We start from the raw sequence: 21,607 nt of genomic DNA on the forward strand, positions 1-21,607 counted from the left end.
AAGAGGCTTATAAATTGGGTAGTTCTCTGCCCGAAAATATTTTATTTATCTGTCCATATACTGGTATACACAGGTCGAACCTCAGAGTTCAAATTACTCAGGGGTCGTACAAATCGGAATTTAACCGATAAAATGCCTCGGCATTTGACCCTAATCTCGGAGTCGGAACGCCTGGACAAAGCTGAACCCACGTTTGATCGAGTCACCGATTCAAGCTGAAACACCGAAGCGGCGTTGCCGAGACAAGCCGATGCCCACTCCGAGTCAGGCAGCCAGTCGTAGTGTGAGCACAGACATTCCCGAGTGCTTCTCAAGATATGTTTTTTTCCAGTATTTTCTTTGCCATGGGCCTAAAGTAGGACATCAGTGTGACCAGCAGCGACGGAAAAAGGAAAATTGTGCTAACCAAAGGGGATTTATGGAAGGAGATAATTGCTAAGTACGAAAATAGGGTGCATGTTTGTTACGGGTCTAACTAGTATCGTATGACTAAATTGACTATCCTAAAGAATAAAAGCTTTAAAAGCTGAGCTTTCAAATCAGGTTTTCTACAAAAACAAAATTATTAATTCCTGGTTGTCATAATAGTAAATTCCTGGACTCAACTTCTATACTAAGAATCACAGAATTGTAGTTAGAGTATATAAACGGACCAACATACATTTGGCTTGGTACCTTTCAATCCTTTATTATCAATCTGCCAAGGCATTTTGGATAAATAATGTACATAGAAGGGAATCCTTACCTCTTGTTTTCGCCATTTTGATGTGTGCTTTATTGGTCATCTTCAGTACACATAATATAAGAGCAGTAAACACGCATACCCATGTTGCCTTGTTTTGTGTTGGGTTATTCACATTTTAAAGATCATTTAAGATGTTAAAAATGTGTGTCTCTCTTAAAACACAAACGTCTCTTGTTCTTCTTTACACTTTATGCCCATCAATTGAACATCAACTCCTGTTTGAGCAGCCATTGAGAGCAATGATATAATTGTACTGACTGTGGCATTCAAGTGCGCCTCAATTCCCATGCTGGAAAACGTTGGCCATGAAAAGAAGGAATGGGATAAAAATGAATATGGAAGCAGAGGCTGCCTGTTTATTTCAGTAAATGTGAAATGTGGCAAAAGCAGTCGCATCAAATGGAACGAGGGCGAGAGAGATAGATGCAACTTAAAAACACGAGCTATGAAAGATTGATGTGTTGCTAATTCAGCTCCCAGAAGCTCCTCTGGCCATTTCTCTATAAGCATGTCTTGCATCCTCTCTCGATCACACACACACATACATCAACACATTAGCCAATACATTTTAAAATTTTAAGGCGACAACTTAATAAAGTGGAATAGGACTATGTTAGAAACAATCAACCATAAAAGCTCATGTGTCACATCTAGTTTTCATAAAAATCTCATCTTTTCCTTCCTCCCATCCAACCTTGTGCTTCCCAATCAGGCACATTGTGGAGCCCAAGCTCATTTAAGTCGTGTTCATTGCAGACACAGTGTGACAAGTAAAGATATGTATTTTCCTGGCTAATAAACATAACCAGTTCATGTTCCCCCGAGGAATGTCTGAGGATTGCAAAGTTCACATAAATACTCATCATACTGTTACACACATTTTTTTCCCAGTTTGTCCTCTTCCTTCACAGTCCATCTACTCATGGTGATTTAGCTAACTAAGATATCTAGCTTTAGCTTAGTTATTGGGAACTGGAATAGGCCCAGGATGTTAAGATTGTTAACTACTGGTAAAATCAAGGTATGGACAATGACAGTACTCGCTCGGGTCGCAGGCGACAGCATGCTGGAGTCTATCACCAGCTATTATCAGAGGAGAGACGGGGTACACCCTGAACTGGTAGCCAACCAATCACGGGAAACATACAAATTACAATGAAGCAGGGACGTTACGTTGTTTTCTGTGAAGGCCCCATTAATGTGAAACGGTGCATGCAGGTTTTGGAGAAACACATGCTGCCATCCAAGCAACGTCTTTTTCCATGGACGTCCCTGATTATTTCAGCACAACAATGCCAAACCACATTCTACACGTGTTACAACAGTGTGGCTTCATAGTTATAGTGTGTGGCGCATTATGAAGTGGAAAATATGACAACAGAAACTCCAGACTGTTGAGCAGCTGAAGCTGTACATCAAGCAACAACTGATTCCACCTGCAAAGCTTTAACAATTAGTGTCCTCAGATCACAAACATTTATTGAATGTTGTTAAAAGAAAATGTGATGTAACACAGTGGACAACATGACCCTGTCCCAGCTTTTTTGGAACCCGTTGCAGCCATAAAATTCTAAGGTAATGATTAACAGTTTGAACATTAAATAACCTATCTTTGTAGTGCATTCAATTAAATATAGGTTGAACAAATCATTGTATTCTATTTTTATTTATGTTCAACACAAAGCCCCAATTTCATTGCAATTGGGTTTGTATAAACAAACAAATATGTGAACTCATATTCGCAACTAAGGACAATTTAGTCTTCAAGTAAACTAACATGCATGTTTTGAGTTTTTTTTTTTTTTTGGGGGGGGGGGCTGGGGGAGTGGTGGTGGGTAGTTAGGTGAGGAAAGGTGAGGAGTATCCACAGAAACATGTTGTAAGAAAAGTGAATTGTTATCCAGTAAAGGTAAACACAAGGGGATGGACATCATGCAATACATATATATATATAATATATATATATATATATATATAAGGATTACTGTGACAGACTGTACTGATGTTCACGTATGCTCTCAAGGGGATTAATCTCAGTGACTTTAGCGATCCCCGAACCTTCCAAAACGTCTGGACACGTATTACTCCTTGACCTTTAAAATATATGGTTTGCAAAAGTGAGTCGAGATGTGGCTATGAGTAAATAATTTGCATAACTCAAATACGAGGTGAGTCACGTGTAAAAGGGTTTAAGCTTTTCTTCTCAGGAACAAGTTTAGCCCTGTCAGTGTGTGTGTGTGTGTGTGTGTGTGTGTGTGCGTGCGTGTGTGCGTGCGTGCGTGTGCGTGTGTGCGTGCGTGTGTGTGCGTGCGTGTGTGCGTGGTGTGTGTGTGTGTGTGTGTGTGTGTGTGTGTGTGGTGTGTGTGGTGTGTGTGTGTGTGTGGTGTGTGTGTGTGTGTGTGTGTGTGTGTGTGTGTGTGTGTGTGTGTGTGTGTGTTGTGTGTGTGTGTGTGTGTGTGTGTGTGTGTGTGTCCATTTTTTTCAAGGTCCTTTACATATAAAACTCGTAATGACAATGACGATGTTATTTATAAAAAGGCAACGTTCAAGATATTTGGTTTTATTTCAAGGGGGAAGTGAAATTTAGGGTGGTCTGCATTGTTGCTTATGCTTTCAGTTGATCAATAGGCACTTATGATCAGAGTATATATTATTTACACGCGCACACAAACGAATATTTCGTTCTTGTCAAGAGGACGGTACTCTGTTAAGCACCGCCATCTAGTGGTAAATGAAGACATGCATGTGACTTAATATCTTAATATTACACTGTGGCGCTGTTTGCTAGCTGTCAATTCTGTATGCAGTAATACATTACGTATGTACTACAATGCGTTGTGCAAAAGTATAAGACCCCCTCAAACTTTTTTCATGGTAATTTTAATTATGTAAAATATGTTTGAAAAAAAAAAACATTCCTGCAAAGTGCAGTTGCCTTGTCATGTTTTCTCATAATTGTCATACGTAGTCTTAGGAATTGTTATGCAATTTATTTCACAGGATGCAATAGAATTATAAATATGCATTTAACAAAGAGTAGTGAAACGTAGTGTTTCTTTACTTTTTTTTTTTTAGTCAAGGCACATATAGAATTTTACATTCAAATAACAGGACACCACCAAACGCATGTGTCATAGAAAGTATACATATAGGAATACATTTCTCAAAAAATTGTAAAATGTGGGCTGCGTAATTGATAACTGCACCTTATGTCATCTCATAGATGCACATTTCATTCTTCTGCCTGTCCTGTCTCTAATTGTCGCTTGTATTTGTAGATGAAGAACAACACATTAATAGTGGCAAAAATAGCAGGTTTTCCTAAAAATAATTTCTTCAGCAAATCTCTTTTCTCTGCAGAATAGAATTTTTTCGCTGTCAGTGCATCATCATTGCGTGTAATCTTTTGTCATACCTATTTCCCACTCTCTCCTTTGTTATTAAACAACCATCAATCTATTTTGTATATGTATTGCTCATCCTTAGTGTTGCAGGTTTGCTAGCGCCTATTCCAGCTGACTTCAGGAGAAAGGCAAGGTGCATCCTCGCTGGTCATCATTTAATTCCAGTATTACCAAAGAATGACGACGAAATTACCAAAACTCTCCGACCTAAGATGACCACTAGAATATTTGTTGTTGCTAAATGTAGAAGTCCCTCATTTCGGTCGATCAATGGATTTGTAAAAGTTTTTCAGCACTGTAATTCGACGAGTTTGAGGGTGCAGAGTTCAGTGCCGAGGCGCACAAGATTAAGATGACAAGTCTAAACCTCTTAAAGCGCACATTCATGAGGAGTCTAATATTCCATGGACATCATCCATTTTACAGGAGGGAAGGGACTAAAGAGGGAGGCTGCCATTCTGCCAGCGCTTCACTTTAAAACTTTAAAGAGCACATTTGTTCCCTAATCACTCTTGCTGCTCCACCTCTGCTTTTTCTATCTGGCTACTCTGCACTATTTTCCGGCTCCCATCTTCTTCAGCCATAAGCCCTGTCAGCTCTGATTAGACTACAGTGTGTTTGTGTGTCAGTGTGGTTGACTGTTTTAAGTGGTCTTAGGGGGCCGATCATTCTGCTCCGCTATTACGCCTGGCCCCGCTCGTCCATGGGAGACGCACTATTGCTGATGCTAAGGTCAGACAGACATCCACAGTGGGTCTGAAGGTCCGCTTTACTATCTTTCATACACAGCATAATAATAGCTTCTTCTGCACAAGCACAGAGAATGTCCTAATAAACTGGATGCCCGATTGGTCAGCTAAACATGCATTTCATCGTGGCAGCCTCCATAGTTGAAAGTACAATTACACCTCCATCACAATACCTTTATGCTTTCTTCGGGTACTATTTTGGACATAGTTGTACTGGAAGGGAATAGGACATTTCCCAAACTAATGTTCTTCTTGATTTGGCAAAGATGCACTGAATTAATTTCATATCTGTATTACAACAACGGCTTACATATGTTTGCATTCTTTTGAGACTTAAGAGTTGGAGCCCGATATAAAATTCATCCGCATCGGAAAAAAATGCTAAATAGAGCATTCCATTCGTATGTATACTACTATTCAAATCTCATAGGGCACCAATAGATTTGTCATTTTAGAAAAGCAAGAATTATCACATACAACGAAAACACTCATCAGTATCTAGACCTCCACCAAATATGAACTATTTATAAAAGTGAAACAACAAAAGTTCATCAAGATTTGTTTGTTTGTTTAGGAAGGATGAACAATTGGGCATGCCAAAATAATTCACAGGGTTGACGGTTCTAAAGGAACGATTTTTACACACTCACATGGTTAAAAAAAAAAAAAAAACATATCCTGCTGTCTATTTATAGTTTACTTTCATTAAGTATCGTTACAAGTTAGCAAATTAAGTAACACTAGTGATGTGTTTGTTTTTTTTACATTTAAACAGGTAATGTACTGGCTTACAGCCATGCTACCCTGAGAACGCCTGATCTCATGAGATATAGGAAGCAAAGCAGGTTTGGCCCTGGTTAGTACTTGGATGGGAGAGCGCCCGAGAATACCAGGTGCTGTAAGCTTCTCTCCCTGGCTAAAATGCAGCAGGGTTGCGCCAGGTCGGGCATCCGGTGTAAAACTGTGCCAAACAAATGTGCGTTCATCTGAGATGACATGATGGGGCGATCCTTAATGTGACAAGCCGAAAGGAAAAGGAGAAGAAAAAATAATGTACTGTACAGTGGAATTTGCTCCCTGCATTTCTGAAATCCCTGAGGAGCAGGGGGCAGCTACCGTGAGGCCCAGGGATCAAATCCAGATCTTGCCAGCACGTTGATCAAGGGAAGAAAGTGGAACCTGACCTGAAATTATGGTAAGGGTACATTGGGGGGTTTGCAGACAACCCAGAGAAAACCCACAGCAAACATGGGAAGAACATGCTAGCTACACTAAAATGCTTCAAATTCAGGTCTTAAGAATGGTCGAATCGGGATTGAACTTAAAGGAATCGATGACTCCATCTTGTTCATTTTGGTAATTACTGGTTTATTTTGACACTTTGACATTTTAGAATGTTAAAACGTCCCTTAAAGCAATCCTTATGCATCCGATAAATGATTAATCATGGTAATGGTTTGACCTTGAACCAGAATATTTTCTTCCCATTATAGAAAGTTTGAATAAAGGCAACTGGACTCTTCTTGTATATTGAAGACCTTTAATGATCCAAAAGACTCGGTAAGACCTTTTGCGGATGACAATGACCTGGGTGACAAAACCGAAGGACGAGCGTTTTGGCAATAGGCTGTTTGCACTGTCGTCACGTCAGTCACAGGGGGCATGACTTCACCCATGGATTCTCATATGTATTTTTAATGTCGCCTTTGCTCTAAATCGACTCCCGCAAATGTTGCATGAGAACGGTTTCTCTCCCGTGTGAGTCCTCATGTGAATTTTGAGTGCCGTGGTGCTACTCAGTCTTTTCTGGCACATGTCGCAAGGGTACGGTTTCTCGCCCGTGTGAGTCCTCAAGTGAACCTTGAGCGCTGTCGTGCTGCTCAGTCTTTTGTCACAGAAGTCACAGGTGTACGGTTTATCGCCGGTGTGAATCCGCATGTGGCTTTTCAGCGCCGTCTTGGCACGGAAAGTGCCCCCGCAGGTGTTGCAGCAGAACGGTTTCTCTCCCGTGTGAGTCCTCATGTGAACTTTGAGGGCAGTGGCGCTGCTGAGCCTTTTCTCGCACACGTCACAAGGGTAAGGCTTCTCACCCGTGTGAGTCCTCATGTGCACCCTCAGTGCCGTTTTGTCACTAAATCTCTTTTCGCAGTGGCCACAGGGATACGGTTTATCACCTGTGTGGATCTTCTTGTGCCGGTTCAACATGGCAATTACAGTAAATCGATTCCCGCAGATGTCGCAAGCATACGGTTTCTCGCCCGTGTGGCTCATTATGTGAAGTTTCAGTGTTGTTTTATTGTAAAATCGTTTCCCGCACATGCTGCAAATACACCGTTTTTCCCCTTTGTGGATCCGTGTGCGTGGATTTTGACTGTGTCTGCCATGCTTTATAGTTGGCTCAGCATTTGTCAGCATTGCGGACACAATTCCATCATCCTTATGTGAACTTCCCTGACTAATGGGAAGATGCATACAGGTATCCATTTTGTGCTTTATTTCCAGTCCCTCTTCCTCCTGACTGGTGCAAGGTTCTTCTTTTACCTGTCTAGGTTCAAACACTTCTTCATCCACGTCCGACCAGGACGACCGAGTGAGACCCTCCTGTTGCTTGTGAGCATCTTGCTGTTGCAAGTCTAAAAGAACAAAGGAGGAAATGTTATTACTATACTGAATCAAATCCATGGAAGCATGAGTGCCTTGTATGTGTTATTACACGTGCTTAATAAGTACATTAGTCAGAGATGGAATTCCTCAATTCAGATGGGCTTAGTAATACATCATTAGTGAGTTCGCAATTTCCCTGTGAGCAAATGCACTGGTGATTCAGTCTAAAACCACAGTGCAAGATGAAAATTAATCATATAAACGAAAGTCATCATTGTATAGTCATCATATGAAGATATTATCTTTTGCATCTGAAAATGTACCTTGCTATTTAGGATTAGAAGAATCCAGTTCCGGTAGCTCATGGCTATTGTGATCATATCAGGGCGAGATCTTAGTGTATGACAAAATAAATATACCATTAGTTAATGAAGGATAAAAGTTCATATTTTAAACCGCACACATGAAGTTGTCGTTTTTTTGGCTGCAGTGGGACTCAAACTGTAAACCTCTGGTTTCAAAGCCTATGTTGTTACAGAAGAGTTATTGCCGGCACCTCTATTACTGTAAACTACATTTAGAGATTGATTGATATTTTATACAGTCTAATTGCAAATTAAGCCTTGGCAGCAGTTTCCAATCTTTTAGTCCAGTTATTACAGTGTAAAATATTATCCCCAAATCCTTGCATAGATAAGTATAGGGCACCCACACCTAATTTCATGTAGGTTTAGCATGCAACTTTGCCCATAAGACTTTCACACATATCTCATATTGTAAACTTTTGCAGTTATGACAGCATGTCATTAAACATGAACAGTATACAACACACAGTAGTTTACCGTGACTGCTGTTTTTGTCGAGTTTTTGCTTTATTTCTCCCTCCACAAATGTCTTTGATCTCAGATCACCATCCTCAGCTGTTTTGACTTGTTGGCTCTTATCTGCATCGGTGTTGTGCAAAACGGCATTTTTGTCACAGTGCCATTCTTCGAAGTGATTCAGACATTCACTCGAGTCCGGAGCATGGTTGTCTCTGGTGTGACTTTCCTGACAAACTGAAATTAGTCTTATGTTATCCCACTCCTGTTTCATTTCCCACTCATCTCCATCATGACTGGTGCAGGGCTCCTCTTTAATTTGAGGAGGTTCTGGGTTTTCTCGGTCCTCACTGGACCAAGAGGAACCAGAAAAAACTGCCTGTTGCTCGTCGACATCTTGTTCTTGGTGCTCTGAAAGGGCAACGACAACAAAATCTTTATTAACGTGACATATTAAGTAAAAGGGGCGGCACAATGGATTACTGGTAAAGCTTTGACCTCACAGTTCTGAGGTCCCAGGTTCAATCCCGGCCCCGTCTGTGTGGAGTTTGCATGTTCTCCCCGTGCCTGCATGAGTTTTCTCCGGGCACTCCGGTTTCCTCCCACATCCCAAAAACATGCAACATTAATTGGACATTCTAAATTGCCCCTGGTGTGATTGTGAGTGCGGCTGTCTGTCTCGATGTGCCCTACGATTGGCTGGCAACCAGTTCAGGGTGTACCCCGCCTCATGCCCATTGACAGCTCAAATAGGCTCCAGCACTCCCTGTGACCCTTGTGAGGATAAGCGGCTAAGAAAATGGATGGATGGATCAAGTAAGTGTTCCAAGCATGGCCGTGTGGGATATGTAGTTCATTCCTGCATTCGTGCTGAAGAAGCTTTTATTACTGATGGTTGCACTGCAATGAAGATCAGGGAGTAGCAGAAAGTTGTCATCTGGCAGTGATGGGGCGTAATGTAGTACAAATACTTTGTATTTATGTTTTTCAAGATTTTGCAAATTGACACGACATTATTTATGAGAATTGCTTTATCTTGTCGACTACAAGACAGTTTTATAGTGAAAATATTGTCTTGTGCTAGCCAATAAACCAGGAAAATTTGCATTTTTTTGTTCATCATTTCACAAAATTATCAAATCTAAGTATGGTTTTGATAGCTAAAAAAAAAATGAAGGCTGCCGTCAAAGGTTTTGAACACTCGAGTGTTTTGTGGACACTGATACATTACATTTTGATGAGTGGTGTTGTACCTCGTCATATTTGCAGCTGGTTGGGAATGTGCAGGAATCTAGAGAAACGTTAGGTACATATCTTGAATTGCTGTTTTGAAGTTTAAAGAGTGACAAACAGAGTTTTAATCAATGTGACTGTAATGTCTACCTAATATTTTGCACAATGCAAAATACGACGGCTAAGCCTAATGATAATTGAGCACAAAATGGGAGTGTAACGTTATTGTTTTTAATTAACACACCACTACCGAGCCTTGTTGTGACGTCATCGTCTATTTTTAATAAGAGGACATTTCACCCACTCCTGACCGTGCCCCGAATCAACCACAAATTCTAATGGTCAATAGTTTTACTGACCTCTTCTGTCCAGCTTTATTCGAGGTTTCTGAAAGTCATCTAAAAGCCTGCGCTGACGTCCGATCTCCTCTTCATACTCGACAATAGTATTTATAAAGACTCCAGCAATCTCTTCCGCAGCCGCAGCTAATCGCTCGTTGACAAAATGCCGAATGTACTGGTATGAAGTCATCGCTTTGCAACAGGAGCTTTGCTATTCTCTCCTCACATTCAGTTTAGCTTCCAAAGAATTTTGGGAGACTACGGCCACCTTTCTTCTTCTGATAAAAACGGAGGGTGGTTAAACAGCTTTTAAGGACAAGACTGCCATCTTCTGCTGAAAAACGTAAACTACAATTTGTTTCTCACAAATGCTTTTGTACTGTACAGTTCATTTGTCAGGTATGTGTACTTTTGAATACTTTTTTTTTTTTGATTGCTGTTTGATTGTCGATAGATTTTAGGTGTTGTCTTGGGTTTCCATCCTTTTTTACACCTTCCTTTCTTCATGTATTCAATACTTCTTTTCCTGTCATTTCAGTTTTACACAGAACTTAATTTCTGATCTTATTTGTTCAACTTGCTTTGTATTTATGGATGACTTGAGTTGTCCCTATCTGGGGAGGTTTTCATGGCCATCGCACCTTTGGAAATATATTGGAGAAAAATGGTGATGTGTTAAATACAATGGTGCGCATATGATTTCATTTTCGTTTATAAATTTAGAATAATTCTGTAAAACCTGCATAATTGCTGGTGGCACTATATGGAAAATGTCTATGTGACATATCAAAAGGGCGACATGACTGGTTAGCACATCTGACTTACAGTTCTGAGAACCAAGGTTCAAATCCCGGCCCCCCGCCTGTGTGGAGTTTGCATGTTCTCCCTGCGCCTGCGTGGGATTTCTCTAGGCGCTCCGGTTTACTTTTACATGCCAAAAACATGCATGGTCAGTTGATTGAAGATTCTAAATTGCCCATAGGTGTGAATGTGACTGTGTATATGCCATTTGAAGGCGAACCCCACTTCTTGTCCAAAGAACGCTGGGACAGGGTCCAGCATGACCATAACCCAAGTGAGGAAAAATGGAACAGAAAATGGATGGATGCACAGATCAAAAAACAAATGAGTTCACAATAGAAAGGAAAAATCATTCAAATTAGAGTTCACTTTATTATAACTGTTGAAAAAAAATGAGACAACCAACAAAAATAACATTCACAATAAATACTAAATAGAAATAGTAACTTTTGCATAAAATTGAAAAAAAAAAAAAAAAAAAAAAACATGGGTACTACATGACCTCCTCTGGTTCCAGGTCTGCAGCTATTCCGGTACAACTGCACTTACAACTTCACTGTAGGGTCCGTACCGGCCATAAATGTCTTTCCCCACCACAGCGAAGCACAGCTTGTACCCTGTTTTGTAGTTCTTGATGGAAATATACATGGGCAGAGATTTGGCAACCACATTCCCCAGAAGTCTCCAGTCGGGGAAAACTCTGCTTCCCTTGACCTTTTCCATGGTTAGGAAGATGCTACAGTGTGTAGAGAGACAATTTGTTTACGCACAAGTATGCAATTCCAAATGATATACAGTAGAGCATATTCAAAGCCCAAATAAGTCCATTCTAACAACCACTGTAATAGCTAGGTTTTGTTATCTATTTATGCAGGAATGGTCTCTCGAAATACATTAACTGGAAATTGATTATTTTCTTAATTTAGCCAATTATGTGAATTAAAACATGATAATGAGGTTGTGTCTAGTAGACTTGTCTGAAAACATAGCCCACTGCACAATAAACAGACTAAATGGGCTGCTTTTTAGGTATGAAGTACAGAAAGGGGACGGTGATGGTGATTTACGACTGTTTCAACCCTCCCCCCAAAAGAAAAAAAAAATGGCAAAGTTAGTGGTACAGAATTTGAACGTGACTTTTTTTCTCACCCTTCTGTTTAAACAAGTAACAAAATGAAATATGAAGCAAGAAGTTTCACCAACAGCCTTTCCCTAAGTACAACTAAAAATTTCAATTATCGTATTTTCCACACTATGAGGCGCACTAAAAGCCTTTAATTTTCTCAAAAGCCGACCGGGCATCGTATAATCCAGTGCACCTTATATATAGATCAATATCGACCCTTTAATGCAGCTCCATCTAATGAATGGATAATGTAACCCCAGCTTCTACTGTAGTGTCTATTCTATACGCCTTATAATGTGGTGCACCTTATATATGAATATTTTTTTAGATAGGCCACTCATTAGGGGTGCGCCTTATAGTGCGAAAACTTTGGTATTTTCTGTGTCATCCAGAAATGTAATTTACAATGTCCGACTTCACCTAAACTTAAAATCCTGCCAACAATCACATGCCCCCAAACCCTAAAATGCCCTCTTTAAATTTGGTGAAGTTTTAAATCTAATTCCCAAGTCCAGCTTTGGAGGTGACAGAATCTAATAAGTGTAGCCATTTAAGTCCCTGCCACAAAGCATTTTTGCTTTACCTGTAGCTCTCCATTGGTGGTTGACAGACTGCTTTTTCCTCTCCATTCCACATCACTGAGAGGCTAACAGGCTCCTTGATGAGAGCCAGGTGGACGACTAATTTTTGGGGGATGTTGTACGACAAAGCCTCCATGGCCAAATTGGACGGGAAAGGGTTCTCGGGTAGGGGAGGGTACGGAAGCTCTCTCTATGGGGTCAGGAAAGTAGAGGAAGATGAGTGACAAATGCGGCTCTGGGTGATTATTTAGGATGTATTTACAGTGTGGCTGGCATGGCTCAAATGCCATAATTCCAATTTGTCTTGCCCTCGCTCGAATACTCAATTCAGTTATGCATCATGGCAGCATAAAATACATATTTAAAAAAATCATGGACTCATATCAGACTACAGATTGGGTCGCTTCCAATGTGTAGAAAAATATGGTATGCATTAGATATCTACCAGTGTTATAGACAGATCAGATAGAGCCTGCCCGTGTAAGATTGATGGTCAAAAAATACATAATCCACAGTCGCTAATGTATAACACATCGGGTTTGCTCATACAGACTTATTTTCAATGACCACGCATTCCCTTTTAATGGGAACGTTGTCCCCGCAAACATGGCGGCGACCTAGGTACGTCGGTTAGACAGGCTGCCACGAAACACTAGCATATCCAGGGTATGTTCGGAAATTAAATCAGACACCGAGCGCCGCGCTCAGAGAAGCGGCGCACGCTTCATCTTCTATGAATTAATGAACAAGCATGTTGGCCATTAGCAGGGATAAATCCGTGTGTCTGGCATATTGAATGTGTCAGTTCTGCCTGTAAACATCTCGTCCTGCCTGATGCTCCGACCTTTCCGTCTCCTCAGGCAGAGCGGAGGGAGTGCGCTCCACCACTCCCAAAGTGTAGAACTCTAAATAACTAAACGGCGCACTCCAACAACCCTCTGATTTCCCAGTGTAGAGAGCCCGCTTGGAGTAATTTTACCCACATACCGCTATTTTTCTATATATTCTTTATATCTGGGCTTGACACACAATCCCACAAAGACAAACATAAAGCTTCTCTTTGTTCCCCAGGAGCTGCCCAAAAAAATGCTTGTTGGAGGATATGCAAAATTTGACACCAAACATTATTGCACAAACCGCAGCAATAATATTGAGTTTACAGCATTTTCCCTGCAGTGTCTAACAGGTGAGGCCACACACAACAACAGACAGCGAGGCGCTGACCTATTACATGACCTCCACCGCAGGTCTCGCCTGCTCGCTCTTATGCCCATTAGGTTGTTAGCTCATTCACTTGTTAGCTTGCTAGCTCGTGCCGCAGAAAGCTACTGGCTGAATCACTTAGTACTTGGAAGACAGACTCAAGTGTACACCATAGCCTACACGTGTCATGTGACTCCCATAATTTCCGGCCTATAAGACGCGACTTTTTTCGCACGCTATCAACCCTGTGGTTTATGCAGTGAAGCGGCTAATTTGTGCATTTTCTCTCACGGCCGCGAGGGGGCAGTCTAGCGGAAAAGGTAAGAGTGAGACCGGTGGAGTATATCTGCCAGAGTAGTGACTTTTACCAATCTGGCCCTGTTAGTCGTGCGCTAGCGTGTTACTGCTGTGTCTCAGTGATTTTTATCAGTATGTTGTTGTTGTGTTTTTTTTTTTTTTTTTTTTTTTTTTTTAAATCGGCCCTATTAGCGTGGCGCTAGTATTAGCGTTAGTGCTAGCATTAGCGTTGCCGTGGCGGCGCTAGCGTTTAAAATCTCTGTGTACTGTTTTTCTTTGTAAATATCTCGTGTTTCAATGTGGGTTTCAATGTGGGCACTTGTGGCTTTTACACAGCTTCGGTGTATATAAGTACCAAATGGTATTTACTTTACAAATGTACTAGGCGAGGCTTATAACCAGGTGCGCTCTGCAGGCCAGGAATTAGTCATTTTTAGCCTCCAAAAACTGAGAAAGTAAAAAATTGTTTTCCGCTATATGTCAACTATTACAGTTTTTGTACGTTTTCAAAACTTATCTTCAAACATATTGAGTGCATTTAGATACAAAATTAATTTACAGACTCCTTTACAAAAGTGTGATTTTTTTTTTTTTGTGAATTAATAATTGAGTACTAACCCTAACCTGCAGAGTAAATCCAGAGCATTAATATACTGTATTACCTGTTGTGGGTTTGTATGCTGGGGGTTGGTGCTGTGGCCAGGAGAGGCAGATTGCTCTTTGCCCTGCGTATTCTGAGGTTTTACGACAGAAAAAGTGAATATGCAAGCAAGAACATGACAAAGTATGTGGCTTGAGCCTCATGTCATTTAGCCACAATGCGCATGTTTTGATAGGAGCATGCAAGGCATCTCACCTCACTCTCAGAGGTAGGAGGAGGCAGAGTCCTACATAGGTCAGCTAAAGCATTCATTATGGCTACATTAGACAAGAAGAAAACGAGGGGAAAGTCAGGTACATACTTTCACTCGGATATATGTGGACAGCAATAACCGTACCTTGTTTTTGTGTACTGAAATCCCGTTCCTGAAAAGGAGGATGTTTCATTACAGAGATCTCAAAAGGCAACATATCACAGTCCTCCAAATTAATTGCACAGCTGAGATACAGACTACAGTTAACCTTGGCTGTTCAGACTTTGGCATTCAGCGATGCCCACACACGAAGAGCTTTGGCTGTAAATACTAAACACGTTCATTATTTAAGGTTGCCGGCCCCGACCTGTTTGGAACTCTAAAATCGTGACAACACCACTTTTAACGCACATCAGACCGATGGACAATCTTAAATAATAATTTTTTTACGACTTAAGATTGTCAAGCGTTTGACGTGCTTGGTCAGGAAGAGCAAAAATTGGCACAAAAACAGGACGATTGTCTTTCTGTGTGTGTACTGGGCTTTCGCTTACCCCGTAAAAATTACTGTGATGACTCTTTGTCACAACATGGCCTAAAAAGAATTGACTTAAATAGTACAAATTTTAACATTATCCTTTAGAAGAGCAGTGTAGGCAGTAGAATAGGTCATGTACTTTAGTCATAAATTGTAAATTGATGTATTAGTTTGGATTTTAAAGATGTTTGAAGTTCTCATCCCATGTTTTTTTTAGAAAATTACACCAAGATGGCACCCACTTGTCAGGTTGCTACTTGGAAGTGAATTGAGGAGTTTCTCCTGATCAAAATTACCCCCCAATCCCTATCACTCCACACTATTAAAAATTGAATGACTTGTGACGATAAGCAGCTCAAGTAATGGTTGGATGGCTGTTTATATCCCTCAGTGGTTTTCAATAAGATATAAAGTGCAAAAAAAAAAAAAAAAAAAAAAAATCACAGGAGCAAAAAATAGGACTCACCATGACATGTTTATTTTTTTCTTGTCCTTTCTTATTTCCTCTGCTCTTGTTTATTTCTGTGGATAAATAACCATGAAAAAATATCAACAATATCAACAAAAACACAACAAATAGTTGTAACAATACTGGGCTCTTACTGTGTGGCACGGTTTCATCGTCGCAATCTCTGCTGCGGAGGAGGACATGACATTGGTTCACATTTCACCATAAACGCAAACTTCCTGATGACTTGGTTCCTATAAGACCGTTTACTTACATAATGACTTCATCATTTCGAAAAGATGGTAGCAAAATCTGAAACGGTTGAAATTTATAGACTTGTCATGATGAAAAAATTATACTTAAGTGGGCAAGTTCGCATGCAAATGTCATTCAAACCTTTTTGTTAGACTTCATCGCAGTGAGTGCTTTTTCTGCTCTATTTGAAATTTACTCAATGCGTGCCTGAAAAACAAAATAAAAACCTGTATATAAAAATAATACAATACATTATCTAATGGGCAATCATTTCTGCATCTGAATATCATTTTCTCAGACCTCCTTCCCAACTTGATAAATGAGTTTAGCTACACATAACTATGCCATCTGTGATTGTCAAAATAAGTCCCGCAACCGATGTGGCCTTTTCAGAAAAATGATCACGATAGTGTCCACTTATTGTCCACAGATTCCAATGAAGTTGGACACTGTGTAAAATGTCAATTAAAACACAATACAGTTATTTGCAAATCATTTTCAACGCAACTGAATACAAAAGGACTGCAAAATATTGGCGAAAAGATGACTGTGACTTTTTTTAATACTTTTTATACAACACAATAACTAGTTAAAAGAATAATTCTGAATACAATATGTCCGAAATTAGTTCCATAAACAAACTACATTCCAAAATGGAGTAGTGAGTGTTGGAGTTCACTAACCTCAAGTTTTAGGATGGACCCTTTATAATCAACGTCCTGCTGAAGCTGCTGAATAGTTTGGGATAATACCTGCAGCTTGTCATTATTCTTTTTTACTTCTTTTTGGACTTCCTCTTTAATCAGCATCTGAAGCTGTTACATAAATGCAAGGACAATACAATGTTTGAAAAAAAAAATGTATGCACCACATAATGAATAGTGTAGAAAAATCAACCTTACCAGTACCAGTCAGAATTGTGTCACTTACATGAGATTGTGAGATTTTTATCTTTTTTTCAGAGCTTCCAGACATATCTGACTCAGGACAGAACCGCTTCATTCTTTAAAAAAAAAACATAAAATAGAATAAAATACAATGGGAAAGGCATCTTTGAGTAGTCTAAAAAAATGGAATGTAATAAAGCTTAATGTGACTTAAACTGTCCTCAATCAAAACCAAAATTTATGTGGACATCACAAGTATTTCCACCTCTGAAAAAAGTACATAGATAACCCGAATATTACAAATGATGTACACATAAACCATGATCTTTTTTTATATTGAATATTTTAAGACTATCCTTGGATGTCACCAAGAAACAGCGTCTACAATAACTGTACTTCGAGAGAAGTCCTACGTAACCGCATCATCCACTACTAAGTTGGTTGTTGTCACCACGTTTTCTTTCACACAAAGAATTAATTGAAACTAATATAATACAAAACAGTCACTGGTTTTAGATAAAACAAAGGTAATTTCCATATAGTACAAAGCTGAACTCATTTTTTCACTGAAGCATGTTTAAAATATAATTTCAAAACCAAATCCAGTATTATGCAGTATGTGTCATGTTCCAAAATTCTAAAGTGTAATTAATCAGATTATTTTTAAATAATAATTTGCTATATTCATATATCATTATATAGCGTTCATACTACTTTTCATTTTTAGATTACATGATTATTATCAGCCTGTCTGTCTTTAGCAAGCTTTCCAATGATCCCGACCTTTTGAAAATAAGATACAGATTTAAAAATAATAATAATAATTATAAAAGTTACAAAATAAATAAGCTAGATTTCCATATCGTATTTTACAATAATGAAAAAAAAATGGAAAACGTCGAAAATTCCGACTCCCATTTACGGTACAGTTCAGGTTTTGGCCAGATGCATTTTGCAGATGGTGCATTTTAGCGGGTAAACGTTTGTCACAAAATGATACTTATACAATTGGAGTCCTCTTTAAAATAACAAATAATACCCCCGTTTAAATCAATTACATTTTACAATTTAAACATACATAGGTCATGTGATTTCTAAACAGAATTCGACCCAGTCCTCAACGTTACCGAGTGTGCTGGGACAGGCCACAAGATTTGCTTGTAAAGACCAAATAATTCCTCATATACACACTGGATATTTAGTGTCTGATTAAAAAAAACACGAGACGGTGTATATGTTACCTTGAAATTTTTTGACGAACTCGCACTTATCTTACTCTACAGGAGCTACATTTATTATTTCATCCGCATCAAAACTTCCGGTTCATTGCGCTTCTCTTGTTCTCTTATATGAATCCCGTTTACCCGTTTACTTTGTTCTCTACTACCACCCTGTGGATCCGGTGGGAAATGACCCATAAACTACCGTATCAACGTTAAATTATGTATATATACGCACACACACAAAAAGTACTACTTCAACGAGACATGTCTCACAAACAAAGGAATTCATTGTTATGTTTGGTAGATTTTAATGTTTCAATTACGGAGGTTCAGATTATCTGATTGCGGACAACTCCTGAACGCATCATTTGAGAGTTCCCTGAGTGTGAAATTGACATTTTCCCCTTTTCAATTTTCCGGAGTGGGGTTCACAGCTGCACCACTTGAAGGCGCTAAAATTTAAAGTCTTGTGACATGTCGAACAAGAGAGTTACAAGAAAAAGAAAATAAAAAGGTTTAAAAAAAAAAAAAACTCGACTTCAAATGGCATTTGCTCCAGACCCGTGTCACCCCTGTAAGGATAAGCAGCTCAGATTTTTTTTTTTTAAGGGACAACTAAATTGGCAAACAGACAATTTCAATACTCTTTTTGACAGAAATATATGGCCTAACGGCCATAGTTCATAATTTCCTTTTTGATAACAAGGAAGCCTTTTTCAAAAGATTAAGAGAATTTTAGAATAATTTTATTCCACGACTAAATAGTTTTTTTTTTAATGCCCACTGTTGTCTTCTTCTTCTTTTCCTTTCTGCTTGTCCCGTTAGGGGTTGCCACAGCGTGTCATCTTTTGCCATCTGAGCCTATCTCCTCCATTTTCCTGTCTAACACGCACTGCCCTCATGTCTTCCCTCACCACATCCATAAACCTTCTCTTTGGTCTTCCTCTCGCCCTTTTGCCTGGCAGCTCCATCCTCAGCACCCTACCACCAATATACTCACTCTCTCGCCTCTGAACATGTCCAAACCATCGAAGTCTGCTCTCTCGAACCTTGTCAGCAAAACATCCAACTTTGGCTGTCCCTCGAATGAGCTCATTTCTAATCCTATCCAACCTGGTCACTCCGAGCGAGAACCTCAACATCTTCATTTCTGCCACCTCCAGTTCTGCTTCCTGTTGTTTCTTCAGTGCCACTGTCTCTAATCCGTACATCATGGCCAGCCTCACCACTGTTTTGTAAACTTTGCCCTTCATCCCAGCAGAGACTCTTCTGTCACATAACACACCAGACACCTTTCGTCAGCTGTTCCAACCTGCTTGGACCCGTTTCTTCACTTCCTTACCAAACTCACCATTGCTCTGGATTGTTGACCCTAAATATATGAAGTCGTCCACCCTCGCTATCTCTTCTCCCTGTAGCCTCACTCTTCCCCCACCACTTTTCTCATTCACGCACTTATATTCTGTTTTACTTCGGCTAATCTTCATTCCTCTCATTTCCAGTGCATGTCTCCATCTTTCTAATTGTTCCTCTGCATGCTCCCTGCTTTCACTGCATATCACAATATCATCTGCGAACATCATGGTCCAAGGGGATTCCAGTCTAACTTCATCTGTCAGCCTATCCATTACCACTGCAAACAGGAAGGGGCTCAGAGCTGATCCCTGATGCAGTCCCACCTCCACCTTAAATTCCTCTGTCACACCTAAGGCACACCTCACCATTGTTCTGCTGCCATCATACATGTCCTGTACTATTTTAACATACTTCTCTGCCACACCAGACTTACGCATGCAGTACCACAGTTCCTCTCTTGGTACTCTGTCATAGGCTTTCTCTAGATCCACAAAGACACAATGTAGCTCCTTCTGACCTTCTCTGTACTTTTCCACGAGCATCCTCAAGGCAAATAATGCATCTGTGGTACTATTTCTAGGCATGAAACCATACTGTTGCTCGGAGATACTTACCTCTGTCCTGAGTCTAGCCTCCACTACTCTTTCCCATAACTTCATTGTGTGGCTCATCAACTTTATTCCTCTATAGTTCCCACAGCTCTGAACATCCCCTTTGTTCTTAAAAATGGGAACTAGAACACTTTTCCTCCATTCTTCAGTCATCTTTTCGCCCGCGAGTATTCTGTTGAATAAGTTGCTCAAAAACTCCACAGCCATCTCTCCAAATTGCTTCCATACCTCTACCGGTATATCAGGACCAACTGCCTTTCCATTTTTCATCCTTTGTAGTGCCTTTCTGACTTTGCCCTTAGTAATCATTGCCACTTCCTGGTCCTTCACACTTGCCTCTTCAACTCTTCTTCTCTCTCATTTTCTTCATTCATCAACTTCTCAAAGTATTTTTTCCATCTATTTAGCACACTACTGGCACCAGTCAACACATTTCCATCTCTATCCTTAATCACCCTTACCTGCTGCACATCCTTCCCATCTCTATCCCTCTGTCTGGCCAACCTGTAGTGATCCTTTTCTCCTTCTTTCGTGTCCAACCTGGTGTACATGTCTTCATATGCCTCTTGTTTAGCCTTTGCCACCTCTACCTTTGCCCTACGTCGCATATCGATGTACTCCTTTCGCCTCTCCTCAGTCCTCTCAGTATCCCACTTCTTCTTCGCTAATCTCTTTCCTTGTATGACTCCCTGTATTTTGGGGTTCCACCACCAAGTCTCCTTCTCCCATTTCCTACCAAAAGACATACCAAATACTCTCCTGCCTGTCTCTCTGATTACCTTGGCTGTCGTAGTCCAGTTTTCCGGGAGCTTCTGCTGTCCATCGAGAGCCTGTCTCACCTCTTTCCGAAAGGCCGCACAACATTCTTCCTTTCTCAGCTTCCACCACATGGTTCTCTGCTCTAATGCCCACTGTTGTCTTTCTTTATTTAACAAATGAAACTGAAAGAGGGAATGAATAGTTTAACTGCAACTGGATATTGTTATAGTTCTTCTTAAATTGAGTTTTTATATTTTTATTTTTTATTGTTTTGGGGGTGGCTGGAGGAAGATAACAGTAATAGACGTTTGCTTTGTGGCTGTTATTCAAAGACTATGCTATAGTTTCATATTGCACTCAACCACAAACGTAAAAGTTTCAACTCCTTAGTTTTTACTGTGATTTCTTTTGAATATCTCAAATTTGAATTAAAGGGTTTGGTTGAAAGACCAAACACCCATGATTAATCAGTAGTTACTAATTAATATGGAATTAAAATCGTAACCGACAACCACTCAAAATTTTGTTTTGAGCCTTCTTTTTTCCAAGTAGCGAGTTAAAAGAGCAATCTTACATTCATTTCCTTGAAAAGGCTTGAAAAAAAATCCTGGATTTAAACTAAAGTTTGTCCAAAGGTAATGGAATCTTTTCAAAAGAGTTATCAATTTTTCATACTGATGAATTGGGCATGCAATTTCCTCAACAGAAAAAAAAAACGTTTCATCTTGTACATTAAAAACCACACCAACAGCAAAAAAAGTGATTGAAAAA

At 39.9% G+C, this 21,607-nt stretch overlaps 2 protein-coding genes and 1 pseudogene across 3 annotated transcripts; 1 reads left to right on the forward strand and 2 right to left on the reverse strand.

The window, feature by feature from the left end:
• The first annotated feature begins 5,684 nt into the window (after positions 1 to 5,684).
• Positions 5,685 to 5,803, forward strand: LOC133515179 (5S ribosomal RNA; annotated as a pseudogene).
• Positions 5,804 to 6,418: 615 nt separating this feature from the next.
• On the reverse strand, positions 6,419 to 10,180 carry LOC133514436 (zinc finger protein ZFP2-like). Its single transcript, XM_061846123.1, has 3 exons — positions 9,916 to 10,180; positions 8,345 to 8,734; positions 6,419 to 7,531 (listed from the first exon to the last, which is right to left on the reverse strand). Exons 1-3 carry the CDS (start codon positions 10,085 to 10,087, stop codon positions 6,567 to 6,569), a joined length of 1,527 nt encoding a protein of 508 aa, XP_061702107.1. The 5' UTR covers positions 10,088 to 10,180; the 3' UTR covers positions 6,419 to 6,566.
• A 984-nt stretch (positions 10,181 to 11,164) lies between these two features.
• On the reverse strand, positions 11,165 to 18,253 carry atf7ip2 (activating transcription factor 7 interacting protein 2). Of its 2 annotated transcripts, none has more exons than XM_061847325.1 (12): positions 18,129 to 18,253; positions 16,931 to 17,003; positions 16,684 to 16,815; positions 16,142 to 16,207; positions 16,020 to 16,057; positions 15,901 to 15,929; positions 15,764 to 15,819; positions 14,904 to 14,931; positions 14,762 to 14,823; positions 14,568 to 14,639; positions 12,408 to 12,595; positions 11,165 to 11,434 (listed from the first exon to the last, which is right to left on the reverse strand). In XM_061847325.1, the coding sequence occupies exons 4-12, from the start codon at positions 16,157 to 16,159 to the stop codon at positions 11,224 to 11,226; spliced, it is 702 nt and encodes a 233-aa protein (XP_061703309.1). In that variant the 5' UTR covers positions 16,160 to 16,207; positions 16,684 to 16,815; positions 16,931 to 17,003; positions 18,129 to 18,253; the 3' UTR covers positions 11,165 to 11,223. The 2 variants fall into 2 exon arrangements, with proteins under 2 accessions (XP_061703309.1, XP_061703308.1); XM_061847324.1 differs by having other exon boundaries at positions 15,901 to 15,932.
• Between the last annotated feature and the right edge of the window lie 3,354 nt (positions 18,254 to 21,607).

This window comes from Syngnathoides biaculeatus, chromosome 16 (genome assembly GCF_019802595.1).
Source record: "Syngnathoides biaculeatus isolate LvHL_M chromosome 16, ASM1980259v1, whole genome shotgun sequence".
In the NCBI taxonomy this organism is placed as follows: Eukaryota; Metazoa; Chordata; class Actinopteri; order Syngnathiformes; family Syngnathidae; genus Syngnathoides; species Syngnathoides biaculeatus.